The 18,601-nt window shown below is 33.7% G+C and overlaps 2 protein-coding genes across 2 annotated transcripts in view; both read left to right on the forward strand.

Annotated features, from left to right (window-relative positions):
- The window catches only part of RAD54B (RAD54 homolog B), a 111,556-nt gene that overhangs the window by 38,601 nt on the left and 54,354 nt on the right, over window positions 1-18,601 (forward strand). The gene's annotated exons all lie outside the window — the stretch shown is intronic.
- On the forward strand, window positions 5,450-17,198 carry LOC120878485 (fibrinogen silencer binding protein). Its single transcript, XM_040261065.1, has 2 exons — window positions 5,450-6,320; window positions 10,140-17,198. Exons 1-2 carry the CDS (start codon window positions 5,947-5,949, stop codon window positions 10,663-10,665), a joined length of 900 nt encoding a protein of 299 aa, XP_040116999.1. The 5' UTR covers window positions 5,450-5,946; the 3' UTR covers window positions 10,666-17,198.

Raw genomic sequence — 18,601 nt, forward strand, 5'->3', positions numbered from 1 at the left:
TTTTAATATGGTTTGCTAATTGCTTTCTGAAATGTCTCTGCCATTTAATACTGTTAAATGAAAGGTTCTAAGCTATTCCCCTCACTTTTGGTCTCCTCCCAGTAATAGTTGCTGTCATTAGCTTGGTGCCTGTCCTTCTTGACCAAAGCTCCTCAATAGAACTAGAATATAAATCATATATAAATATTTAAAAATTTTCTAGTAGCCATGTTAAAGAGCGTATAAAGAAATAGGTGAAGTTAATGTTGTTAATACATTTTAATCGACTCAATATGTATGTAACTTCAACATGTAATTAATATAAAAGTTATTAACTATTATTATTCATACTGAGTCTTTGACAGCAGATCTCAATTTAGATGCTGAAGTTTTATTTTGCATTCTTGATTAGACTTCTAAACATAATGTAAAAGTTCACTAGCTGAGTTGAGTTTTTAAAAAATTCTGTTTATGTTCACATCTGCATCAACAAAACTATCTCATCTTTTTCAGAAGAATTGATTTGACTTGGAAATAAAAGCATGTAACTTTCAAAAACATGTCTGTCCAAGTTAAGCAGATTTACTAATTCTTGTGTCAATTCCATATTGTTAACACTGAATTCATAAGAACATTGTATAAATTTAAAAGCAGCTCTAAATTTCAAAGTCAACAAAGTATTTTTCAAATTTTTCTTGTAGTTTTTTCATGTAATTAAAAAAACTTAATTATATTTAAATTTTTCTGTCAGTTTATGTTAGATGTATATATAATGTCAGTTACTGATTTGTATTTTTATGAAAATTTTTATTTTAAACATAGATTATTTTACCTATCTCACCAGGTCACAAATATGCCTTTCTTTTCTTTGGAGTTTCAAATTTGACTCACTCATATACAGTATGATATTTATGAGAAAACATAAATTACATTGCCATTTTTTGTTTTTATCCTTATCAAGTGTCCTTTTTTTTTTTTTTAAATCTTTGGTTCAATTAAAAATCTTGGGTTGGTTGGATTATTGGAGTTATTATCTCCCATAATCACAGGCAATAAAAAATATAAATTTTATAGATAGTACAGTAATTTATAAAACTCTTCATGACCCAACCAATGAGCACTGGCAAAAACCCAGAAAAATTAATTAATAAATTGTGTTCTTTTTTTAACCAGTTCCAAGAATTTATATTTCCATATGTATTCCAAGTGGTTTTTTGAAATTAATTATTTACTATCATATTACTTTTCGCCTCCCTGGGTCTTGTTGTTGGCGTGGGCTTTCCCCAGGTGCAGCACTTGGGCTCATCGTGGTGGCTTCTGCTGCAGGCCATGGGCTCCAGAGCGTGGGCTCAGTAGTGGTGTATGGGCATAGTTGCCCCCAGGCATGTGGAATCTTCCCAGACCAGGGATCGAACCCCTGTACCCTACATTAGCAGGAGGATTCTTAACCAGTGGACCACAGGGAAGTCTTCCAGATGTTTAACAACATATTCGTGACACTCGTCATAGATTCTGCCCTAGAAAGTTAAGCAAAGTATTTTCATATGTATATGGAACAGTAATAAATGAAATATTAATTTTTTGTTTTAAAATTTCAATAAATCTGGGTTATTAGACTTAACAGAGCAGCATCTGTGGAGTAGAACTGTTTTTTGTTCCATGTCTAGCTGAAATTCTTTGACAGATATAGAAGATTAAAACATAGCTGTGATATGAGTTCATATATCTTTTTGTTCATGAATTGGTAACATTTCTCTTCAACTTTGAAAATCTTTTGAGATAAAATGTGACTCATGTTAATAGGGCAGTATCTCTTTTATCGTAGAACTCATTTAAATCTAAAGGAAACAGCAATGTAAAAAATATTGAATTAGTTGATGTCCAATATGTTAGGTCTCATATTCTATAGGCATTTGTTGGTTGCTCAATTGAAGGTCTTTAATTTTTCAAATAATCTTTTGAAATCTTTCTCCATAATTTCTGATAAAATTTCTACAACTGAAAAAAAAAATATATTTTTACCATCTCTTTGTCTAAAAATGGTTTTCTTTTTTTTGTGAGTGTGAGAAACCATTTTATAGCTGACCAAAATTGCAAGATCAGACCTTGTTACATATTATTTGAAAACATTTCTGGATGTTTAGTTTTGACTTGAGATGACTGAACGTCCTCAGTTCTTGTTTGTTGAGAGGAGATTGCTCATCAGCTTTACTATGTTTGTGTTGACACTGTCTCCTAGTGTTGCTGAGTTTACTTTCTTTAAGCTTTTAAAATGTATTGGGCAACTTATTCCTGTTCTGCTTAGTAAATTGCATTTGGTATTCAATGTGAAATATGCAGTGTGCTTTAGTTCTGTCTTTTTTTCTGTATTGTTTCAATAAGAGTTTCTGCACCTGCATTTAATTCTGCATCAGTAGTGCACTTTTTTACGTTAAAAATTTTGCTCATTATTTTTTAGCTAGAAAATTAATTCTAATTAAGACAGAATAAGTAATTCAGATTAATAATCAATTACAGTTTACACATGGTGTCAATGTAATTTGTGCTGTTTGCATAAAATATTCAAACAAATCAATTAAATGTTATATCAGTGCATAGAAAAAATTCATTCAAGCAGAATCTCTGATTTAAGATTGACTACACTGGTGATATGATTATGTGTAGTGTCAAGAAAAATTGTACTGACAAGTTAAAACAGGCAAGAAGACTTTACTCAAGACTGTTCCAACAAGGGAGAGAGACTGAACTCAGATGCTACTACAGCAGGGGTTTATAGCTAATGGGCAGGGTAAGGCAGTCAGGTAAAAAATTACTGAGAAAAACTTGGTTAGGTATAATGGGTGGGAGTGTCAACAGTTTGGTTAGGTTTCAAGGGTAGGGGGATTGCCTGTAAACTGGTTTAGTAGGATTCTTGTTAGTTGAGGAGAAGGCTTAGAGGAGCCTGATTAAAGTTTGGTCAAGGAGGGAGTTCTTGTCAGTAATACTAGAAACAATAAAATGATTTGTGACAAAGGGTTAAGTAAAAATGTAATCCTATCCAAACAATGAAGTTGTGTTTAGTGGAATAATATGCTGCTTCAGTTAAAAAATTATGTTTTTATCAATTAAAAACTAGGGCTTCTCTTGTAGTTCAGCTGGTAAAGAATCTGCCTGCAATGCAGGAGATGCCAGTTGGATTCCTGGGTCAGGAAGATCCCCTGGAGAAGAGATAGGCTACCCACTCCAGTATTCTTGGGCTTCCCTGGTGGCTCAGATGGTGAAGAATCTGCCTGTAATGCGGGAGACCTTGGTTCGATCCCTGAGTTGGGAAGATCCCCTGGAGGAAGGCATGGCAACCCACTCCAGTATTCTTGGCTGGAGAATCCCCATGGACAGAGGAGCCTGGCAGGCTACAGTCCCTAGAGTCCCAAAGAGTTGGACACGACTGAGCGACTAAGCACAGCACGGCACAATTAAAATTCAGTAAAATAAAAAAATTCAGTCTCTTCATCCCATTAACCACATTTAAAATGCTCAATAGATGGACTTTCCTGGTGGTCCAGTGGCTAAGATTGTGCTTCCACTGCAGCAGTTGTGGGTTTGATCCTTAGTTGGGGAACCTAGCCCATGTGCAGCAGGGCCCAAAAAAAAAAAAATTGCTCAATAGCTGGCTGTGGCTCCTGGCTCCTGTAATTAGACAGTGGAGTTCTAGACCTTTTTGGACTGTCATTACCTGTGTGTTGACCTGCATTTTGAACCTAAATATATATTTTCTGTACCCACAGAAATATTTAGGTTTGGGTGTTTTTGATAAGCATAATGGAATTATATTGTATGTATTTTTGTTTCACTTGCTTTTTTTTTTACTTACCATTTATTTTGGAGCTTGTTTTGTGTCAAAACATAGAAATCTGCCTCTTGCATTTTAATGCTGCCCAGGGTTGACCACAGTATGGATATACTTTAGTGACTTTAACTGTTCCCAACTGATTGCTCTTACATTGCCCCCAGTACTATGCATCTACTAAGAAGGCCTTGTGTGTTTGAGTATTTTTCCAGGTAGATTCTGAGAAGTAAAATTACTGCAATTTTAAAAGTTTTTGCACATGTAAACTATGAATAGATACTCTCAGATTGCCATCACAAAACCATTTGACACTCCCGTGAACATTTCCTGAGTAGTACTCTTTGTCCTGTACCTTCATCCACTCCTGACATTTTAAGTCATTAAGAATTTTGCCAGTCTTATGAATGAAAATCATTTTTGGTATACATTTCCTTGATAGTGAGATTGAATGATTTTTCATGTTTCCATTAGCACTTCATTTCTTAATACAATACTTGTATTTAAAGATAGTATATATCCTGTGTTCTTGCTTTTCTTCAAGTAACTGATAGCTGGAGCAGGTCCGTTTTCACTTTGCTTCTCTATGGACCAGAATCATTTACATGACTGTTTCCTGCAGTCTTACTCAGCAATAAAACTGCTCAAAAACAGTGAAAGGCTAGAGACCACTAAAGAATCAGATTACCCTCTAGAGTTTGCCAGAAAACACCTAGCATCCTATAATGCACCTGGCAGTCTTTCACTTTTTCTCCTGACAAATAACATATTTAAAGCTTCTAGCACATTGTCTGGCTCAGAGTGAGAACTTAATAAATTTAATTCTCTTCCATTGAAAGAATGAAAAACAAAGTAATTGAAAATTTATGGCATTTCTGTAGAGCTGCAGTTCTTTGGATAGGGTCTGTGTCTAGATTTCTAGATTTGGGCTTCCCTGACAGTTCAGTATTTACTTTTGTTTTCCTTGGGTCTTTCTCAGCTCTTGGGAACATTATTCTAGGTAGGTGTTCAGTAATTGTTTGATTGAATGTAACTGTGTTGAAGTATGTTCTAATTCATTCTCCTGTCTGGAAAAACATGTATAATCGGAGAAAATAGGCTTGTTTGTTTACTTTGTTATTTATCATGTTTTCAGACAGAGATTGGGAAATACATCCTAAACACACAAGTGGATAGCCTTGCAAATGACAAGACTGTTTGCTTTCATAGTCCAAATTGTGTGAATATAGCTAAACAGAAATCCTCCTCAGTACTAAGAGCCAATGTGATTTTGTTGTGTGCACTCTCAAGGCGTTACGCAGTTCTGTGAATGGTGTTTTCTACACATGATAAAGCAGGCTAGCTTATTCAAAGTACGTTACAGCTGGAATAATCCATTTGCTTTAAAAATAATTTTTATCTGCTTTTTTAGATTTAGTGTTCAAATTTTTTTTCGTAAGTAACTAGGGAAAAAAAATACACGCTGGCTACTGTAGACTGTAAAATGAAGGAGAAGCTTAGCTTTACTGTGGAGTCTGAGCTGGGTGTAACCTAACTAGCTAGAGGATATGCAATTCCTGATTGACAGCAAGACCAGCATTAGGCAGATTTTGTAAGAGAGAGCAGCAGCTCAGAAACCGTGATAAGGGCTCTGTTAGGAATCACTGCACTCACCACTCATATCTTTAGTTTTTTCATTTTTCTGCCTACTGGATTTGTAAACAAATAGCACAAAACAGTTCCTCTTTTGTTTTTATTAAAGTGATACTGCAATGCAGTTTCAGTCTATCAGCCAAGCAAACGTGTCGAAATTTGATATTCTCACTAAATTAGCCAGTTTTTAGCTGTGTTCTATGCTTATCTCTAGACCTTTGTGTATTAAATCCTATCTCGAGCTGTTCTCTTTATAAGCAAGTGTGTTTTGCTTGTGCCTTCCTGTCTTCTTCAGTGAGAAGCTTTATGTAGGTCAGGCTTGGCTTAAGCAGATTTCCTGAACCTGCGTCAGCTTAAGCTGGAGGAATTTTAATAAACCCTCCCCTGTAGGCGTGGGCCTAAATGAGGCTAGCCTAGTTAAGCCTGATCTTTCTCTGTTTGTGAAAAGGGCTGAGCAGAGCTGAAAGCTGCATGGTGGTTTCAGAAACTGCCTACTTAATTTGAAAAGAACAATGGTAGGAAAAGCTAGATCTTCCAATTTTACCTTATCTGAAAAGCTTGATTTGTTAAAGCTTGTGAAGCCATATGTTAAAATTCTGGAAGAACACACTAACAAACATTCAGTGATAGTGGAAAAGAATAGATGTTGGGATATCATAGCAGTTAACTATAATGCAATTGGAGTAGACCGCCCTCCTCGAACAGCGCAGGGCCTACGCACTCTTTACAAAAGGCTCAAAGAATATGCCAAACAGGAGCTATTGCAGCAAAAAGAGACCCAGTCAGATTTTAAAAGCAATATTTCTGAGCCAACCAAGAAAGTTATGGAGATGATTCCCCAGATTTCCAGTTTTTGCCTGGTAAGAGACAGAAACCACATACAAAGGTAAGCTTTATTTTATTTTGTTGTGGAAAATTATGGCGCCTCCTATCTATTGGGCTCTGGCTTAGTTGTGATAGAGATATGCATAGTAAACATCCCCACTACGGGAGCAGTGAATAGATTCTTTGTTTTGCATTCTTCAACAAGAAAAGTGAGGCTATCAGGAATTTTTCTGCTGCATTTGATTTAAGCCACTGTTGATTGTCTTCCCTTCCCCCTTCCCTCCTGTAGTTTCTAAAAAGTAAAGGTTAGGGAGGAATAAATGGGATGTAATTTGTGACATTACCTCATAAACTTCTGAAGCTTTAATATTAATTTGTTTAATTAGCTTCTGAGAGGTACCTTTTTCTTATTTCACTTAAGTTTGCATTTCATTGGATTTTCAGTTTTGTATAAAGTTAGCAGTTTCAGGAGAAATGGGACCCTCGCTTTATTATGAATTTTCACTGTCTACAGTTACTGAATATTAATTGAGCTAAAAACCTAAAATGAACAATTAAGTGAACTTGTTAGTAGCACCATTGCATATGTATATGTTAAGACAGTTTAAATTATTTTTCTAATTTATACTCAAAAGAGACAAGGAAACACAGGAAAAGGTGTTAATGCGTAATTAAGGATTCAGATTACATAATAAAAGTTTTTGTTGCTTTTATGTGTTAATGGTCTAGTTTCACTTTAAGCTCTCCCATAGTGTTTTGCAAGGGTATCAAAATATGAATCTTAATATGTCAATAAGAGCAACTGGATTAGAAACAGGTTTTCGGTTGAATTTTGTGCTCTACGTAACCACTTGCCCGGAAATCTTAAAAAACTATTATCTTACTGCTAATTCAGATTTTAACTCCCAGCAAAAGATAAAAATGGCAGCTTCATGCTTTTTTTGAATCATTTGGAATAATTTAAGCAAACCGTAAACTCCTTGCTAGTTGAGAAATGTTTCAAACTTAACTTACAAAGTACTTTCCTGTTGGTGAAAGAGTCTTTATATAAGCAAAATGATTAATTACCTGTGAAATTCCTTTGAAGTTAGGGAAGAAATGGAAAAACCTTCTTAGTCAAACGTATTTGTTATTTTGGTAATTTACTAGGATAGTATTTTTGAGCCCAACTTCTTACAATATACTTATTTCTAGTTAATAGCATAGTGAAAGATAACACCAGTGGGAATCCAAGACATGGATACACACTACATTAATTCATGGGGTCACTGCTTAAACTGTTCACTGTGATGACAAATGATTAAATCCCAGTATAGTGAATGTCAAAAAAAAAAAAACCCCTTCACAGTGAGACTGCTTTATACACATTCAATTTTTTTACCTCTTTGAGCCATAAAGAACATTGGCTTTGCATTATAGGTATTAAACTACCTTTTGGCTGTAGGCTTTTATAATTTGAAAACTAAAACTAAATGTAGTTTTATTAAGTTGTGTATTTTAAAAATACAGCAATGTAGAAGAGAAATAATATATAAGATACAAGTATCCGTTTACGTATATATGGTATACGTACACATACATACATACAATATATATACCTACACAATCAGTCTTTTGGGACACCAACATTTCTCTGATAAAATGAGTTAATTGATTTCCACATTTCTATACCTACTGGATTTACACATTTCTGTGCCTACTGTTGGAACAGTTTTTCAGTTTTTAAAGGTAAGAGTATCAGAAATATGCCACTTAAACACTCATGTCAGCATGTCTGCACTGCCACTTTCTCTACACTAGGATTTTCATTTAATTTATTTATATATTTAATATACTTATTTGACATCATCTTGACTCTTAATTATCTCAGAAGTTTATAATTACAGTATCTTAATTATGCTTCTATATAAATATGCCTGTTAATCTCATCAAACCCTCTATACTTAAGAAGGAAAATGCTACTACATATTTTATTTAAGGTACTTAAAGATATGCAACCATTTCATAAGGCTGTTTCTGCAATTCACATTGATTTATGTCTTTATTTTTGCTTCTCTTTAATATCAGATTATATTTTGTGTTTTTATAACCAATTTGATCCTCAGAATTCATATTCATAAATTTTAAAAGTCCTTTTCTGTTTGATCATTTTTAGTGACTTTCTCTTAGTCATTTTTAGACTTTGTTATGCCTTGTTTGTGATGCTTTAAACTAGCCTGGAAGATAACAGATATAAGGCATATTTTAAATCTACATGGGAGTATATTATCTGTGTTTAATTGTGAGTCTTATAGTCTATTATAGATTCTAATTTGGAAAAGTAATTATGTAGGTTTTTAAAATTTCATTTGTAGCTGTTTTAACTTTTTCCCACTCTAGGATTTAGAGATATTAGTAAAAGTAAATCTTACTAATTTGAATTACATTTGTATTCCTTTTTTTGCTTTCAAAAATCATAAAATCACAAAGCCAAGATTATAATTTATATAATCTATTATACAAATAGATTTTTCATAACATAGTAAATATCTTATTTCATTTGTACCTCTTAGACAAATATCTGATATTTCTAGCAATTTAATGCTACTGGTGACATACGGAGAGTTTAAATTCTTTTCCTTATGTTCTACTTCAAACTTTTTCCAGCATTTTAATCACCCATGTGGAATGCATTCTTACCCGTATTACTTATTTATGATTTATAAAATGTTCTTTCAATAATATTAAGTGTAGTGTTTCCATTAATGTTCCAATAATCTCTTTCACCTCTATAACTTTTATTTTTAAGTTAGGCAGAAACATATTTTTTAAAAAACCTAAGAAACATGTATTCTTAATTCACAACTTAATGTTATACATGAAATTATTTAAAAACCAACAGAATTTTAAGGAACATTGTGTTTTGTTATAACAGATATTGGTATATCAAAATTTAAATTATACTAAAACTGTAGTTGCCTCTAATAGGAATGCATATTTTATGGAAATTTCATGTAAATTTAATAAAATATCAATATACAGAGGCCATTAAAAATTGCATTAAAAACACCATTTCATTTATTCAGTCTTTCAACATATGACGAGTACCTACTAGATTCCAAGTACAGTATGATGCTGGTTACTGATGATTCAGTGGCGGATGTAAACCCTTGCTCTTGTACACTTCACCTGGCCACTGGTTAAAAGGCTTAAAGAACACCTGAGTCACGTGGTTCTGGATAGATAAGGGGGAAACACCACTGTATTTGAGATTGGAAAGTCAGGAAAACCCCTTGCTAGTGGAGCATACCCCAAATCATACACAGTCTTGATTTTTTTTGTGTGTGACAAATACAGAGATCAGTACCTCTCAGACTGCCCTGTGCTGTCCACTGGCCTTCCACTGTCTTCCTTCCAAAGTCATGGACCTCAGTGATTTTTAGATTAATCAGTTCAGGAGAGCAGAAATAGGAGGTCTAGGACTACCATGTGGGGATAATGAGGCCCAGAATGAATTAAATGACTCTTTACAGCATTTAAGAACCTCAGGCTTACAGGGACAATTGATAGTTCTTTGAGAGTGTTAAAAATGCCACTTATTTTTTATTTACCTCCATAGCCTTGTTTAGTATTTGTAATTTACTGTTCTTTCAAGAACCCAATTTTAAAGTTAAGGATAGGGGAGAGCCATATATATATATAAAATGAATATATATATATATAAAATAATTAAAATCCCAGCCTTAGTCACTTTATTATTCCAGGGATTAAAAAATATTTTTTGTTTCATAATTTGCTTTTTAGCTTGGTAATTTAATGTATATTAAATATGAAATTCTGTTTTAAAATGTTCTTGTCTTCATTTGATTTACATTTTATAATGGTTTTTTGTGTGCTGTAGTGCAAACTTGGATGAGGAAGCACAGGCTGGTACCAGTTCACTACAGGTAATGTTGGACCGCCATCCAGTTGCTATTACAGTGGAGGTGAAGCAAGAAGAAGACATTAAGCCCCCTCCTCCACTGGTTTTAAATTCTCAACAGAGTGATACTTTAGAGCAAAGAGAAGAACAGGAATTAGTGCGTGTAATGGAAAGATCTTTGTCACCGTCACTTTCCTCTGTTGATATGAGAATGACATCGTCTCCATCTTCTATCCCAAGGAGAGATGATTTTTTTCGGCATGAGAGTGGAGAAAATTTTAGGTCACAATTAGGGTATGATCCTCAGATTCTACAAATGCTGAAAGAGGAGCATCAGATAATTTTAGAAAATCAAAAAAGTTTTGGATTATATGTTCAGGAGAAGAGGGATGGATTGAAAAGAAGGCAGCAGCTAGAGGAAGAGCTGCTAAGAGCAAAAATTGAAGTTGAGAAGCTGAAAGCAATTCGACTACGGCATGATCTACCTGAATATAATAGTCTCTAAGATTTTTTTCAGTCTTGCAATTTGATTATTTTAGTTTTGGCCTGATTAGTTTCATTTGGGAATATCCTGAAGCAGAGTACATATTTTTAAAACATACTGTTAATCTTTGTTATGAAAAAGGCTTTTTTGACATGATTTTCTGATTATTTAATTTTGCTTTGAGATATAGTAAAACTGATGGCATGCTTATAAATTTTTTGTCTTCCTGGGCCTTACAAAAGATGTTTTATTTTGATTATTAACATATATAAATGCATATGTATATACATAAATATTCTTTCAACGTTCTGAATCTTCAGCATTTTTAATTGACACTTTGAAAGCTGTATGTAGTTCAAGCTGTTTATTAATGTTAGTCTAATTTAGAAGCAATACTAGCTTAATAGAAGCTTGTCTGTATGACATTGATTTTTATGCTTTCATTCTTTGAAGGAATAAATTCTAGAATTTTAGGGACTAAAATGTTAGGGACTAGAATTTTAGGGACTAAAATGGAAGGTATTTGGAGAACACTTTTCCCACCTCAATTTAAGGGTAATAAAACTGAGGGCAAGGGAAAACTCAGTGATTTACTTGGTTTACCAAAGCTCTTTATGGTATAGCAAGGACCAGCACTCAGTTTTTCTTTCTCTGTAATTTTTCCCCCCTGCGGTTCCATAGAAGAAAAAATCCGCTAAAGTATCCTACTTGGTAAAAAAATTAGAAACATTTATTTCATTAAAATTGTCTTTAAAAATTGGTGGATTGTGAAATCAGGGGGATTGTGTCAGTTACTCCCATCCTCCTTTTTTTTTTTTGGTCCTGCAAAATAAGATATACTGTTGGAGCTGTTATATATTGAGGTGGCCAAAAAAGTTTGTTTGGTTAGTGAATACATTGTTCAGTAAATGTGTCTTTTATTTTTACTTAAAACCAAACTAAAATTTTGGCCAATCCAGTATGTTGACTCTGAGATTTATTTAATATGTTGATCCATTTTGAATGTCTTAGTCTGAAAAAGATTTCTTTCACGGTAAAATCACAGTAAACTTTAATGAACAAAATTAAAATTTTACTTATAATAAAAATAGCAAAACATTGTATGTGTATAACATGATATCTGTAGTCTTATGTTTCTGTAAATATTACTATTTTAGTATTTGTGGAAATAAATAAAACCTTGATTCTTAAAGCACACATACACATTTTGTTAAATCTTTAATATGTGTACTACTTAAGGATTTCTATTTTGGCTAGGGGTTTGTTGAGGAAGGCTATTTTAAGCCAAGCTTTAGAATGGGGTAGGTTGGATTTCAACACTTTTGGGGGAAAAGGCTGTTTATGTCAGAGTGAGCAGCATGAAGAAAGACATAGAAGAAGAGAAAAAGTGGGTCAGAGTGTATAAGCCCAAATACAGTGCTAAGCCAGGTGATTTTTAAGTGAACACAGCCGGTTAGGGCTTTGATAGTCTGGATGAGGACATATACCTTGACTAATTGGGGTTAGCTACTCTTCAGCTCTAGCAGAATTTTTACATGCAAAAATAAGCAAGAAATCTGCATTTTTATGAGAAATTTTTATTTTTAAAACATTTACAAATAATCTAAAATGTTTAAAATAATAAATACATAAAACAATGGGCCTCATTCAGCCATTGGGCTTCTGCCTCATGGCCTTTGGTATAGATAGACCAGTGGTTCACCAAGAGTGCATCTTGACCAGCAGCATCAGTATCACTTAAAGAACTTGAGAGAAATGTAAATCCGTTCCTTTTGGATCATCGACTCAAAGGGGAGAGTCCAGCAGTTTGTTTTAATAAGCTCTCTCTCTTTGAAAAAAAAAAAAGCTCCCTAGAGATTTCTGATGCAAGCTATAAAACCATTCAAAGAACCACTGAAACAGTATTTTGAAACCTAACGTGGTGCATAAATCATTAGAATTTCAAAAATTTTTGTTGAAGAGTAGGTGAAGGTAAACTGAGGGATATCATTTTGGAAGTTGGAAACTGGTGCTAGATTATGGATTACATTAAAAGCTGTTTTAAGGAATCAAATGTGAATGTATAACGGGAACCCTTGTAAGGCTTTTGACTAGGGGCATATGCCTTAAGCTCTGTCTTAATGTCATAATAGCACCATTTCAGAGTGGGCATTATAGTGAGGAGATGAAATCCAAAATTTAGGTTATGGCTACAGGAATAGAAAGAAAGTAAATAAAATAGACCCTTACGGTGCCGTTTGAGCCTGTTGACTGCTTAATTTCATTGGTGTTTTATATCTGCTATTAGAGTTAAATATTATAAAAATGTCTTGAATGTATAATATATCCTTTTGACAATTTCATCTTCTTTAATCTGCTCTCTGACTTTTCTTTCAGTCTAAAGACTTTAAAATTCTTATTTGAGGTAATGTTTTTACAGTATAATTCTCGTAAGTCTTTATAGCAGTAAGCTTTAACTTTTTGAAATTATTGAAAGCAATTTACCATACAAAATGTAATAATTCATATTATAATCTTAGCATGGTACTACTCAGAATTGTTAATGAATGTTCAATTGGAATGCTAACTTTGTACAGCTAAATCAGAGTTTTCTAAATTGTCTGTGGAATAGTCATTCTATGAAATGTCTTTATTAGCAAAGTAACATGTTCAAAAAAAGTGCAGTATACATTTTTTTGGTGATTAGATTCTAAAATAAGTGTGGAAGGTAAAAACATAGACTATACAAAATTGTCCTTAAACATTTTTTTGCTGCCGAGAAAACGTAGTCTGCTTCAGTAAGGTTTTTCACCAGCGGTGGTCAAGACGGTTGTTTCATTGATGATATCATGCGACAGATGTGTTAGCGTTTCGGGCCGAACAGAATCGAAAACCTTAGTTTTACATATTTTTAAACACCAGTATTCCGCTCATTGCAGTGGGGTTCACTGCAGCAGTTTTTCTGAGTCACTGTTGTTTAATTTTAATCTGCAAAAATTAAAGTGAATGTGGTTCTGATTCATTTTTATTGCTCCACCTCCTCACCCCAGCAACTATAGTTAGCATAGGATAGTTTTTTTGAGAAATTCTGTGTGAAAAAGACTTGTTTAACTACTGAACTTGTTTTGGAGGCTGTTTATTATTATCTTGCAGAGTATCTTAGGGAAATTCTGAGCTAAAGCTTTTTTCTTTTCCTTTCTATATTGAGAATTTTTTGAGTTTTTGGCTACTTACCAACTTACATTCACAGTTTTTGCTGAGGACAAGTTTCGCTAAGGGGCATATGTAAGGGCAAATTCTATTAGTGCAAATAGAATAGAACTGAAGCCCCCTGACATCTTACATACTACAGAGAACTGTTTGGGGCCATGAGCTTTACTTATTAAATGTAATGCTGGGAAAACATAGAAAGCGTGATTTTATTTTTTAAATGTAGACTTGGTTCTGTATAAATACATTAAATTTGAAAAATATACTAAGTCATAAGACTATTTCATCCAATATATTCATAATTTAGATAGTGCGTACGTTATTCTTGTCATCTTGTCTTTTCTTACTCATTTGAACTTAAATGGGTATGTTGGGGTTTTTTTTAACAACTTATGACTTTATAAAACTAGGTATGATTTATAATAGCACCCTGAAAAAGTTTATGAAGTTCTTTCATTTCTAACAAATGCCAGATTTCTTAAAATACTGAAATATATTTCTGTTTTGTGTAATGAGACATCAACTTGGTGCAATTTAATTTTGAAAGATTCATTCTACCTTGTTGCATCATTACTTTCATGAAAATGTTTAAAATATGAATTATTTTTCACGTGCCTTCTTTTAGAATAATGTCAAGTTTTAACTGAGTGTGGTAAGTTGTAATTAAAATATACTATAGATGATAGTGGTTAAATGGTTTGTTAATACATGTTCTTTTAAATACATGGTAATACATTGTATTGACTTGTGTACTCTTTTGTGTGCCATAAGTCAAAGAATTCAGTACTACACAGGTATAATTTTTTGATGAGACATAATTGAAATAATGACATTTCTTTAGGTGATTGTGCCAGTGGTTGGTGGTGGTTTAGTTGCTAAGTCATGTCCGACTCCTGTGACCCCATGGAGAGAGGACCCTGGCAGGCTACAGTCCATGGGATTCTCTAGGCAAGAACATTGGAGTGGGTTGCCATTTCCTTCTCCAGGGAATCTTGCCAACCCAGGGATTGAACCTGGGTCTCCTGAATTGTTGGTACATGCTTTACCAACTGAGCTACAAGGGAAGCCCTTGTACCAATATAGTTGCCAAATATACCATGTCTAAATTTCATAATATATTTATTTTTTTCAATTGTTAAGATTCACAGATTTTAAAAATCAGTTGAACATTTGATAGTGACTTTGATTGTAAATAGTAAAAGTAATTAGATGAAATATGGTTGTAATACTTAACAAAGAGAAAAGAGCAAATTCTTAAAGTATATAACCTAATTAAACATTAATAGTCATGCCAGATCTTTGTATATGATTTTGAGAAATTGGTCCCATATTTTTTATATATCTCTATAAATTGTTTTCACTAAAAATAGCAGCTATGATGTGAATTTATATTATTTATCTTTAGTTTTCAGTTCCTTTGTAAATAGTGGAAAGCAAAGTTAATAAATAAATAAAATATCACCCAAGTTAGCCCACACTTAACTAACATGCATATATCGTTAGACTTATACTTATCACATAGTTATCCATCTATATCCATCCATAAATTCTTTTTTTTCTTTTAAGGAAAACTTATTTTAAAACAAGTTGCAGAATTAAAATACTTTACCCATAAACACTTCAGCATGAGTATTATGAACCAGAGTTCAATATTTATTTGTGTGTGTATGATTTTTTAAGTAAGATTTGCAGACAGTGAAATCTTAAATACACCATTTGATGAGTTTTGACAAATTACTACACCTGTGTAGCTTAAACCCACTTCAAGAAAAAGGTTATCACTCTATCACTTCTTTGCCATGATCAAGTGTAAAAAGTTATCACCCTAGAATGTGCTCTCCTGCCCCTTCCTAACCGATCCCCTAGCACTTCAGGCCCCTCAGGCCAGTTATTCTAATTTGTAAAAAAACATAGATAAATTTTTCTTGTTCTAGAACTTAATATTATTGAGGTCAAACAGTATGGATTCTTTGTTTCTGTTCTCTTTCATCCATCTTAATGTTTTAATATTCATCCATCTTATCAGTAGTTCATTGCTTTTTTTGTTGCTGAGTAGTATTCCATTTAATAAATACACCACAGTTTGTTTATTTTTTATCTTTTTTAAAAAAATTATTTTTCTTTATCTAATGAATTTATTTAGCTGTACCAGGTCTTAGTTAAGGCATATGGGATCTTAGTTCGAACGCAGGCCCCCTGCATTGGGAGCATGGAGTCTTAGCCACTGGCTCACCAGGAGAGTCCCTATCCGTTATCTTTTGATGGACTTCTGGACTTTTTCTAGATTTTTGGTTGTTCTGTATACTCTCGTACGTGTGTCATAAACTTAATGCTGGCTTAGGGAAGATATATGTTTAACTTTTTAAGAAACTGCCAGACCTTTTCTCAAAGTGATTGTACCATTTTACACTTCCATCAACAGTGTATGGATTATTTTTTAAAATAAACTTTGTATGTTTATTGATTGGAATGTCAGAATTGAAATTGATGAATAAAATTTTTATATTTAATTGGATTAAAAATGCTGGGCAGATAGTTTAGATATCTGGGAATATTGTAGTTTGTTGATTTTTTTTTTTTTCTGCTTTAGCACTAATTGCATATATGCTTTGGCATGAAGAATTGAGAAATACGATGAAATGTATAGTTCCTGCCATCCTCAAAGTATCGTTCTGAAAATGATCTTTAATGCAAAGAAACATCTTCTAGGTTTATTTTATACATAATGATACTTGCAGTTAGTTGACATTCAGTCTGTTTTGTTAGGTAAAGAAAACTATGGATGTTTACCAGTTTGAAGAATTTGTATATTCATGTTTGCATATTTTTTAGTGTAATAAAAACCATATCTTTCAAATCTCACACTTATATTGCAGTTATATGTTAATGCATATTAAAAGTTCTGATAGCTTTTGGTAATTTTGAAACTCAAAAAATATGGTTTGTAAGAGTATTTACATTTTTTGTTGAATTTGATGATATGAGACATTTTAAATTCCATTTATTCCATTAAAAACAATGTATATGTTTAGAATTGTTAAAAGAATATTAAAGGTTTGGGTTTATGGACTGTATAATTAAGCCATGCAATCTTAGAGTTACTATGCTTAGGACTCATCCATTAAGATGATAATATCCACTATTAATATTTAAATGACCATGTCTCTGCCTTCCTCTTTTGTCCAAGCATGGTTGTAAGCATTCTTACCCTGTGAATTACCTTGTGAATCTTGCTGTACACATTTGAGCCTCTGGTTTATGAAGACTATTTTTGGCATTGATGTGGAAAGCACGTTACAGGGTCAAGGGAGAAGTAGGTCAGAACCAAGTTTAGAAATAAAAACGAATAGCATGCGTGCTCAGTTGCTTCAGTTGTGTCTGACTCTTCCCAGTCCTATGGGCTATGGCCATTCAGACTCCTCTGTCCACGAGATTCTCCAGGCAAGAATATTGGACTCTGTTGCCATGCCTTCCTCCAGGAGATCTTCCTGACCTCTGGGGATCAAACCCATGTCTCCTTCATCCCCTGCATTGCAGGCGAATTCTTTACCCACTGAGCCACCTGGGAAGCCTGGGGAAAATTATAGGTTAGAGTGGAATTGTTAGTGGTGGTTTGTCTGGAATGTAGCAGATTAGTCATTATTTTATATGTTACAAGTAGTCTAGATAAAGGAAGTTATGCTCCTAATATGTTTAATTCCTAATACCTTCATTCTGCTTTTTTGCAGTCATTCTCCTTTGCCTGCCCTATGTGTTAGTCCTTCTCAGTTGTGTCCGACTCTTGGCAGCCCCGCGGACTATAGCCCACCAGGCTCCTCTGTCCGTGGGATTTTCCAGGCAGGAATACTGGAGCAGGTAGCCAGTCCTTTCTCCTGCCCTGTGCCTCCATTTAAAATGGGACTAAATGGGAAAGGGACAAGTGCAAGACGATGATGATGGTCGTCAACATTTGGAGAGCGCTTACTGCACGGCAAAGACTGTTCTAAGCATTTTACATGTATTAGCTAGTCTAATGCAACAACTCTGTGATGTAGGTATTAGTATTGCATTCGTTTGACAATTTATAAGCTGGCACAGGGGTAAGTAACTTGTCCAGGGTCATATTGCTAGTCAGGGCAGACTCAAGCTTCAAGCGCAACCAGTCTGGCTCCAGAGTTCATGCTTTTATTCCTTCTCCTTTCTTTCCTGCAAAAGAAAGGATATATCTAAATCTGGGACTCTTATGTTATTTCAGTTAGTATAAGGAATTCTGAATTCTTAGAATTTAACTACTGTCTTTTGTTCTAGTCAGGTTTGTTTGTTTGTTTGTTTTTTTTTGCAGTGGCAGGTTTGGACATAACAGGCAGCTCTTCTGGGAATACAACAGGATACTTGACTCTAAGATATCTTTTCCAGCCATTTTTGATGAAGACAGGCTTTTTGTCCCTTCTTTAATAGCAGTCCTGAGGAATTGCGTTTTTCTCTTAACCAAGTGAAAATCAAGAACAAATTTGAAACATACAGAAAGCTGTTGTCAGTCTCTCATTCAGTGCAGAGTGACTGGTACTAGTAGAAATAGTGTATGAAGAAACTAATTGTCTAAACTTGCACACCACAACATTGTTTAGAATTCAGAAACTGATCAAAGCATCCCATCTTTTTCATTAATGCTAAAATGCCCAAAACTTTTTCTGGAAAAATTAAAATAACACATGACAACTAACTTATCTAAAAACTGGTATCTTTTTGACTAAAAACTAATGGAGTAATACAGTCTTCATAATATTTA

This window comes from Oryx dammah, unplaced genomic scaffold, assembly GCF_014754425.2.
Source record: "Oryx dammah isolate SB20612 unplaced genomic scaffold, SCBI_Odam_1.1 HiC_scaffold_19, whole genome shotgun sequence".
In the NCBI taxonomy this organism is placed as follows: Eukaryota; Metazoa; Chordata; class Mammalia; order Artiodactyla; family Bovidae; genus Oryx; species Oryx dammah.